The sequence below is a fragment of the Montipora foliosa genome, chromosome 11 (genome assembly GCF_036669935.1).
Source record: "Montipora foliosa isolate CH-2021 chromosome 11, ASM3666993v2, whole genome shotgun sequence".
NCBI lineage: Eukaryota > Metazoa > Cnidaria > Anthozoa > Scleractinia > Acroporidae > Montipora > Montipora foliosa.
In genome coordinates this window covers 31469089-31479462 of record NC_090879.1, presented here as the reverse complement: position 1 = coordinate 31479462, position 10374 = coordinate 31469089, and the positions used below count along the sequence as shown (strand labels likewise).

Genomic DNA, 10374 nt, shown 5'->3' with positions numbered 1-10374 from the left:
GACGCAGAATCAAAATACGACGATGACGCCTGAGCTACAATAACGCGCACGAGCTCGCCTCAATTAATTTTCAGCTTTGGATCACGCCGTTCGTCTTCTTTTAGATTCTTCTTTTAAATGCAACCTCGTTGCCAGGGCTTTCCTCCACCTTTATATCTGATAGAGCGGTTTTCAATTGAGTGTCCAAAGTAATTAGCGAATTGCTTTGGTTTTGCATTTACTTCACTCAGTGATCGGTTCAAACTTCTCGCGCCATTTTTTCAACCAATCAGAAGTAAAACCAAAACCAATTGTGGCTCTTGCGTGCACATTTTCCCGCGCTTTGTGTCGGCTACGTGTAATCTCTTCGAGTTTTGATGGGGTTATTGGATTGTCTCCGACCTTTTTGATTGGCCAAAGTAATTACTTTGGTTTTTGTTTGATTGAAACTCGCTCTATTTGTCGTCATCGCTGTTTGTGAGTTATTCCTCCACCTTACTCTTGATGGAGAAAAGCCCTGGGAACGAGTTTGTTTTACATGTTCACTTGTCGGTAATTAAGAGCGATAATACCCACAGCCTGCTCCCGTCTGGTCTCGAAGCTAATTCGGTAGAACAATGGTGGTCTAACTCGAAGGTCGTAAGTTCAGTTGCAACCCTAGTTAAAGATTTTCCTCTTTTCTTGTGCTAGCCCCTGTCTATAGGGCGGGGGGGGGGGGGGGGGTATAGCCCCCTTCCACTCTTTCCCTACGTTGCTGTTTTTACCTGAAGCTCTTCCCCTTCCCTTAACACTTCCGTGGTCCATACCAAAACCTAGCCCCCCCCCCCCCCCCCCCCCCCTAATTTCAAGAGTACTCCTCGGCCCCTGTTCTGTGACCAAAAGGCTTTAATGACATGATGAATTTCCTGGGATCCCTAGCACTAGCACTTAACTTCACAGTTAATACTACTTTTCAATGCCGATTGAAAAGTGATCATCAAGTACACTACTCACAAATTTGTTGTTTGTGCTTGAAGTACTTAATTTGTTCTTTTACCTAAATGTCTTGTCCTTCAGGAGTAAATCTTTCCAGATGTTAATTGCTATTTCTACTGTCTCTGGTAGTGCGAAGCCTTTTTTCGCAATGCTAATGGCTGGCTTAAATAGTTCTTTCCATGGCAACTTGCCGTATTTTTTCCACGCAGCTTCCAGGCCTTTCAGCTCACCAGGAACAGCCACCGCTAAGCCACCTGGGATGGAATATAATCAAGGGTTATTACAGTCTGAGGGACGTTGATTGGTCGAATATTGTGGTTTCCTTAATTACAAATCTTAATTAGTGTTCTGGTTCAATGGAAACCAGTTTACAGTAAATCTGTATACAATTGATAAAGCCACATTTTTTGATCGACAAGTGAATTGGTCTAAATTTATTTGCCTTAAGGCGCTTTCCATTGGACAGAACTGTCGGGCCAGACGGGGCGTTTAATTTGGAAGGACTAACTCTAGAACGCCTTCAAGTTAACACACTTCGAGGATAATACATACTGCCCTGGAAGAATACAAGGGATTATCATGCAATTTCCTTGGCAAACTGACGGTTCTGGCCGCTCAGTTCCAACAAAAGGAAATTGCTTTTAGAGAAGTTAAGAGAGAGACTTAGCATTACGTCTACGGCAAACGACAAAATTTGCTTTTGCCAAAGTGAAATTATCATCTTTGATTTTCGCTCGTTGCTTGTATGTGAGCTACAGATGTCAAGTAACTTCTGAAAAGAAAAAACCAGGCTTGTGACACTGAAACAGCAGCCTGCCGGAAGTCGGGGATCAAAAACTCCGGCCGGACCAACACTCCAACACTCAGTGTCTTTAAATAACTGAGGAGAAAGTGCTGCCTTTGTAATGACATCTGCAAATGGTTAGACTCTCTAGTCTTCTCGGATAAGGACTATAAACCGCAATGTCTTCAATGTTCATAACCCTGTGGGACGTAAAAGAACCCACACACTATTCGCAAAGAGTAGGGCATGGGGTTCCCGGTGTTGCGGTCTGTCCTATGTGGTATAGCTATCTAGTTGAACTCCTAGTATAGGGCACTCTGATTTAGGAGAATCTACTGATTACAGCCGTTGGTCGTTTCACGTACACGCGATGCTAAATCTAGCTCCCGAGGGTACAGGGCTGGTAAAGTGGTGCATGAGAGCACTTGTCATGCCCGATAGAAATGCGATGAATAACCCTTGGGATGAAATAAAAAATACGACTTCAATTTCACATCTGTTGCTGACCTAGAATTGTAGAGTTCGATTCGGATTACACTCGTACTGCGTTTATAAATTTCGGGCTGAGCGCATTGAAACCATCTCGCGTCCTTGTCACCATTTAGATATTACCTCTAATTCCGTTCATTGGATCACCCTTTAACACGTCAACCCCAGACTTTTCGGGCGCGGTCTCTCGGAAATCTATCATCTCCGCTGACCGCTTATGACTGTCGTACACCAGCATGAAGCCCCCTCCTCCGATTCCCGTGGAGTGCATATTGATGACGCCTACACAAAGTGTGGTCGCAATAGCTGCGTCTATCGCTGAACCTCCCTTCTTGAGGATATTCCTTCCCACTTTGGAACATTCAGCGTTGTCCGATGCTACAGCAGCATGGCGGTATGCAAACTGTTTTGTCGGCTGCTTGACTTTCGTTGGACTATTGGGTGAAGAAATAAATAATAAATTAAACTTTATATGGAAAAAATATGTATTATCTGCTCTTTTGCATATCAGGACTTTGCAAGAATAAGGCTGTTCTGGAATGACATTCAGTTTTCCTGCTGAGGACGAAAAATTCTATTGTAGTTATCGCCATCGAAGGAGTTAAATTAAGAATGCAAGAGTAACTTTCTGCTTGATTGAATATCGGCCTTATCAGTTTTGTTGGTGGCACAATGTTCTCTCGTTTCTTTAAATTATTTTTCCGCCCAAAATTCCTGGAGTTTCACTGCTTTTAAAGGGGCTGTGTCAATGTTAAATGGTGTAATTTTATGACACCCAAAATGCCCAAACAGTAGAATGAAACCTTGCAAGAACCAATTGAGACCGTTGAACAACATAAAAGAAATACAGCAAAAGGAAAGAGAAGCATGGATGGACACAAATGGACAAGATTGAAACGGATTGCATTTGGGTAATCTTGAAGAAAGTCGGGAGTTTACGGCAAATCGCCAGAATGAAGGCCGTTTTTGCTCAGAATCATCTTGTTTGTGATGTAACGATAATTTTATCAGTAAAGGGATTCCACATTACAATTTTCGAGTTTTAAACTAAAAATTTTCCTAAACACCCCAAAATAACAATACAAGCGAAATTGCATAGTGCCAGAGACGATGTAGAATAGAGTGTTTCCAGTACTTTGCAGTTCAGAGTATAGATATGAAATATCTCCACTCTTACTACGGTAACCGAATTAGTTTAAACCGAAGGAGATAATGTTCCCAAACAAATGTGTTCGAAATTTGTTTTTTAAAAAAGTGTTTGTATCAGAAAAACAGAATTTTAAAATAGCTTATTCTCAATTTCAAATTTCGCGGGCGCCGCCATTTTGAATAATTGTGACGTGTAACGGTTGCCCTTTTGTTGCCACACAAAGTGATCTTGTCTAATAACAATAGGGTAACCGTAATTAACACGTCACAATTATTGAAGATGGCTGAGCCCCCGAAATTTGAAAACAAAAATGAACGATTTCAAAACATATATTTCGGGAACAAATGCTCTTTTATAAAAAAAAAATTCAGACTGTTTTGACTGTAAAAGTTATTTCATATAATTTGAAATAATTATTTGTTGAAGTGGAGGTTCCCTTGAAATCAAGAAAACTTGCTTTGAAATTGAATGACTACCATGCATGGCATATGCATTGGTGCTCTGGTGGGGATTAGCAATGAATTGTCGCTCATTTTCCGATCATCTCAGTAAAACAGATCAACTGACACAGTGGTATCCCGGTAAAACAGCTCACTGCTAGAGCAGTGTGTAAGGCAATACCATGATCACTGGTTCGAATCCGGGCAACATTTTTCGTGCAACTTGTCGCGCAGCAATCTTGCGTTGCAAGTTGAAATGGTTTGTTGCGCGTATTACTACCTTCTTGCGCAACAAATTTTCACGTTGCAAGAAGTAAAAGCAACGTCTACTTTTTGCAACGTAAAAATTTGTTGCGCAAGGAGGTTGTAGTACGCGCAAGAAACCATCTCGACTTGCAAAGCAACATTGTTGCGAGACATTGCCCGTATTACTGGGCCTTTAAAGTGGTACTATGATCAAATTTTTCCTTCAGACTTTGGAACTGTGTTTGCTTGACACCTGCCTGGCAAAATTTTGAGCTTTGATTTTGATCCAAAGTTTTGGGTTCACGCTCCGCCGTTACTCACGCTCAAAACTGACCCACTGGACCTCACATTGTTGGATCCATGGAAACTGTGACGTCATTCACTCCATGGTTTAAAATTTCAGTGTGTAAACGCAGTTTATTATGTATGCAAAACAAGAGTTTAAAAATCCGAAAGCCAGAAACTCCCGTGCTGCATATTAATTGAGTCGAGTACAAACGCATTCCATTCTTAAACTACTGAGTCTTTGACGTCACTTTCTCCTCGATCCAGCTGGCTCAAGATTTTAAAGTCACAAATGGTAGACCATTAAATAGGAAAATTCCAGTTAAAATAAACAAGTGTCTTTTTTTAATTAAGGTTTAAAACTGGGGTCACTTAGTGTTTAGTTAACATAGTTTTGAAATCCAAAGAAAAAATATTTGATTTTTTTATCATAGTACCATTTTAACACTTACTGAGTAGAAGAGCAAGGGGACACCTCATGACGCCTAAAATACATGCATTTCTGGGCATCTTTCTAACCAATCTCTTGAGTTGTTTCATTAAAGTGTGATAATCATTCGCTTAAAAGAATCGATTTATCTCCGCAGTTCCAGTATATTTTCCCCATCACAATGTCACTCCTGCATTTCAGGAAAATTTCGCCTCCATGCCTTCAAGGCTGTGAAAGATACAGGAAGTTCGTTGCAGTCGGCTTCAAAGCTGAAGCATGAGGTAAAAGTTGTCTTCTGTTAATTTATAACGAGCGCATCCTTTTTGAGACAATAGGATGAGAAAGTCACAATTAATTGATAAATTTACTCTCAGTTTTTTGCAATAACTTATATATAAATATATATATCTAGTAAATGAATGTTTGTAATTGTTCTTTTTAATTGTTCAGTGTCAATGTGGTAAGCACAGTATTTTCAGCCGTTATAAATTCCTGGGGGCAAAATTTGAAAAAAGTACGCCAGCCGAATGGAAAATTCACCGTCTATTTTCCTACTTCATTATCTATTGACTACTTCAAAATAACATCTATCCACTAATTTGCTTACCTTCCCATCATAAAACGCTTTCGCAAGTTTTCAATAAGCGGCGTATCACTGAATACATATCCAAGTCCTGCGACCGCCGAGCACGCCGCCACGAACATAAGCAAAGCGCGGAGATACCGCCGAGTCGAACGAGTTGTTGTACACTTCCTCTCCAACATGGCGCCGACAAATCTATGGCGAAAGATTTCAGAAATCGAGTCGTTGGAGCTCGTCGATTGAATTATTTACTGGTGACTTGTAAGATGAAACGGTTGGCGAAGCTTTGTTGCTATGTCACCCGTGTGTCTATCTGTAACCCGTGTTTGGATCTGGTACCCGCTTCTTGTGTTTGGAACCTGAGAACGTCGTTGGCTTTAAGAGCTTTCATACCCACAAGCTCAGGAGTCGATTCACATTCGACATATGTGGGTTGAGTTTTTTGGTTCTCTTCTATACTCCCAGACGTTTTTCTCTGTCTACTCCGTTGAACTACTTTAATCGGATTTGATTTAATTTAAAGTTTCCTCAAAGTGTAGAGCACTTATGAGCGGCTATAACGGTAATAATTGTCATAGTTAAACGAGGGAAGATAGATAGATAGATAGATAGATAGATAGATAGATAGATAGGTATTGAACATGTGGAAAAAGAGAAAAGGGCTTTTAAGTGAGAAATCGCAAAACAATTAATATTGAGAAAGGTAATGTTTGGAGAAAGCATTCTTGGAAGCTTTTTTGAAGACCTCGAACAGATAGAAGGTGGTAGATTGTTCCAATAGTACCGACCAATAATTGTTGGGCAAGGTTTTCTGATGTTTGTCCCATAAAGAGGGGTGTAGAGGGAAATGACATTAACACACTTATCCAACATGCGGCCCTCAAATCAAATTACTTAGCAGTAAGGTCAATCCGTTTTTTGCAAACATCGAGCTACAAATCGTCGGCATTTTCCTCTGTTCATTACCGTTATTTTGGTCAATACCCATCAACTGGGTTCGCGTCTTTTTTATCTTTCTCTGCCGTTCTCCTCTCACGACCACAACTGCACAGACCCTGTTCTCCCATATCACCTAGAGTACGAGGACCCGTAAAAAGTCACTCGAAGTTGGAATCCTCACATGTAAATTCATCAATATTTCACGATTCATACGGAAATTATCTTTTCCTTAAAATTCTTCTGCAGCTTTACATCGAGTGGCAAAGTTGCCTTACCATGTCATGCATGTTTCAGGTAAGATTCCAGAGACACACGCGGAAACCTTGTTCTGTTAGTTCTCTTCTTAGCATTAGCAAACTCTGTACTTTGGTTGTTGCAGTAACATGGCGACGTCACAGTGTATGGCAGATTTTTGGGCAATTTTAACAATTGTTGACGTATTTTGCGCGAGCGAAATGCTTTGCGTCTGAGATCAAGGGACCCGTTTCGCGAAAGTCCCGAAATTTTACGGGCCATTTTCAGGTATCATAATTCTCTGTGTATCTCAAGAACGTATCTCGTCAAACTTCAAAGTCATTTTTCTTTTTGTTACCTTGAAAAGTGATGTTGAGGGATTGGCTTTCCAAAACTAGCGGTTGCCGGCAGTTTCACAAATGGCATGTCGGGCCCGAAGAGTTTTCGGGACCTTCGAGAAACGGCCCCCTGGCTCCTGTTGTTCAAACGATGGATAGCGCTATCCGCCGGATAAATCACTATCCAGTGGATAAGTATTAGCGAAACCAATTGCACTTTCCAATGAATAGTGATTTATCTGTCGGATAGCGCTATCCATCGTTTGAACTCCTGGGGCCTGGGCTCAATTGTTTATAGGCAGATTAAGCTACGGTAATCAAGCTTCAATTGCAAGAAATTTACATATCTTCCAATTTTATCTTAGAGGTTTGTTCTTTATACGACACATAATTTTAGTCTTCAGGCATTTATGGGCAAAAGTTAAACTTCAGTTATTGTTTAACCGAGGGTTAACTAAACAGGGTTTCGATGAACTGGGTCCTGTTGATGAAAATGGTGATGTTGCGGTGTAACTACTTTGTCCTAGCGAAATAAAAAAGAGAAGTTGAGTTTTGAGATTCAGTTACCCAGAAGCTTTTATCATCGTATTAGCACCTTTGTCAATCCAAACGTTACCAGTGTTTTTTATGGCTAATTCTCCTCTGAACAAGTACAAATTAGCGATAGTAAAGGACGACTTTCCAGGGACATCGTGACACCATTTTCAAGTTCAAATGTATCAGAAAATTCGCTCAAGATGATTAACATACTTCTTAATTAAATATGCAATGTCACGCAAATAGATTTGCTTGAATTGAGTCCGACTAGACATTGAGAGATTGTGTTAATTTTCTAATTACCAGCATTTCGTGCACTAAACAATCGAACGTATTCATGCACATCTTGAGTACGGAAAAATGTCTGTTGAGGTCTTTCGGGACAATACAGCGTTCGTTCATGAAGTGTTTGCCAATGGAAGTCTTCAGCCGCGCGTTGGTGTAAGTGCCTGAGAGTATAGCCTACATAACTTGCATCACACATGTCAAATTGAAATTTATAAACTACACGTTGTTGGTTAACAATAGGCGGTTTTTTCTCGTGCACGTTTATCTATCGCTGGATCTTAGCACTGACAAAAACCGGTTGAAACAACTGTGTGTGTCTTCAAGCTCAGGTCTTTCAGCTGCTTGCGGACTAAGTCTGTCGAATCCCGGTCTTTGAAGGGCAGGACTATTCAGACCGTTGGGTTCTCTTTTGGGGCAGATATTGGTTGTGGGTCTTCAACTTTAGAGGCAACAAACGACCTGACTGTTTTAGTTTAATGGACAACTTTAAGAACAGACCGATGGGGTCGCCATGTTTTCACCACTCCCTCCAATGCTTGCTAATGTCTTCATGGAATCCATTGAAGAAACTCTGGTTCATGAAAGGCAAAATGAGTTCATTTTACAACAGATACGTTGACGACACATTAACTACAATGCATGACACAACACCAGCGCCTACATTTCTTCAAGTTCTCAACAACTGCCACTCATCAGTGAAGTTCACCATGGAAACAAAAAGTAATGGTCTGCTTCCTTTTCTTGGGAAGCACTACTTACCAGAGATCCTCAAATTGAGACCAAAGTCTACATAAAACCTACTATAAACACGAGTCTTTTGCTCCACTATCAGAGCCAGGTCGACATGCGATATAAACGAGGACTTTTGAAAACCATGCGTGACAGCGACAGGTGGTGCAGGTAAAACTCTGTCACCTTCAAGCTTGTCACGTTATCAGGGCAGAAAAAAAAAATTGCATGGATTTTTTACAGCGGTTATCAGTAACACGCGCCCCTTAACGATATTTTTTCATATTCGAATATAAAATTTAGGTGGACGTCAATCAAATGTTTCCATAACGAATTCAACCGCCGCCACAAGAAAACAGGAGTATCGTCATGGAAACATTTGATTGACGTCCACCTAAATTTTATTTTCGCAATATGAATGAGGGGCGCGTGTAACTGATAACCGCTGTAAATCTGAACTGAGAGGACTATCCCGAGTTCGAAAAATCATGGTCAAGGTCTACGAGTTCTACCGTGAATCAGATTCACACTCTCGGTAATTCGCATCAGGTAGAGTTGACGTGAATTAAAAAAGGCGGCGTCGTGCATTAGTTAGGGCCTTGGATTTTCATGCAGTGATTATGACGGTGATGAAGATTTATGTACGTAAACTTAGTTTAGTAACGGAAAACGTTCATTGAACTGTGAAAAAGTTTCATCGAGGCTTGATCCGCACTTGTTACATTTTAATTAAGACTTAGCATGGCTTTTTTACAGAAAATAGCAAATGTGCCACAGGCCATTTTTTAATTTTGCTTTTCTTGGTCCTTATTCAATTGGGACCTTAAAGAGTACAATTTGGTTTAAAATTGTTCCCCTCTCGTCCAATCAGAATAAAGCAATGTTGTTGAGTGTATTGTTAAAAATGCTACTTTCAGATTACCAAGTGAGGTGCGCTCGGCTGAACTAGCTTGACATCATTTCTTCCGCATCAGGTCATTTCACAGTTATGTAATGAGTTATCTGGCCTTTGAGTGAAAGCGAGGGTAGAGGTTATGAAAACCTCACTGTTTTTTTTTTATAATATCATGGCAATATCAATGCAATGAAAAAGCGCTTTAAAAAAGACTGTACTTTCTGCAATCTGCCGACCATCCATCTTCTTTCTTGAATCTGGATCTTTTTTCTTTTCTCTTTTTTTTAATATTTTAGTCAGCGTTCTCGGAGGGCAATAATGAACTAATGGAAACAGAGGAAGATGATTTTTCAATGGATGAGCCAAAAGATGGTCTTCATAGCAGCGGTCAAAACCTGTTTTCTCGGCTCAATTTTAAGACAAAGATACCGATCCACAGATTGATCGTCAAGGCCGTATTTTTCTCTCTTTCGCTTGTCTTTGCGGTAGTCCTCGTTCTCATATTTTTGCAACACGATTTCCTACCGCTCTTCACTGAGCATGCGCGGGAACTGTCTAAGCATCGTTCTAGGGAAGATGGGGTGGAGTTTCAAATTGTCGACACCATGGAAAAGTTCCCACATGGAAACCGCGGGCGCTTACCAAGGGACACTCAACCGCTTACTTACAAACTGGATTTGCGGTAAATTTAACAACTCTCCGATATAGCGGAGTTGTGAAGATTAAAATGCTTAGCAAAAGGGCAACTAGATTTGTTATTCTCCATTCGAAAGATTTGGATATATTAGACGTTTCCATGACACAGGCATATGAGATTCCACCAGTTGAAACATTGACTGTTCAAAGAATTCTGTTATTCAAGAGAAACCAGCAGCTTTGTGTGGAGTTTTTTAAACCTCTTCGTAAGGGGGAGATGTATGTTCTCAATTTGAGATTCAAGTCCAAGATTTCTAACAGATTAGAGGGGTTTTACAAGAGCTATTACACCAATAAACACGGAGAAAAAAGGTATGAATACACTGCACAGAGAGTGGTCTCTATTTAATTTTTAGT

The 10374-nt window shown here is 40.5% G+C and overlaps 1 protein-coding gene across 1 annotated transcript in view; it reads right to left on the bottom strand.

Moving 5' to 3' along the window:
• The window catches only part of LOC137975625 (glutathione hydrolase 1 proenzyme-like), a 13042-nt gene extending 7437 nt beyond the window's left edge, over positions 1-5605 (bottom strand). Inside the window, exons 1-3 of the mRNA XM_068822757.1 lie at positions 5386-5605; positions 2351-2661; positions 1016-1208 (exon numbers count right to left, since the gene is read on the bottom strand). Of these exons, the coding sequence (XP_068678858.1) occupies positions 1016-1208; positions 2351-2661; positions 5386-5543 (662 nt within the window). The 5' untranslated portion in view covers positions 5544-5605. The remainder of the gene's footprint in view (positions 1-1015; positions 1209-2350; positions 2662-5385) is intronic.
• Between the last annotated feature and the right edge of the window lie 4769 nt (positions 5606-10374).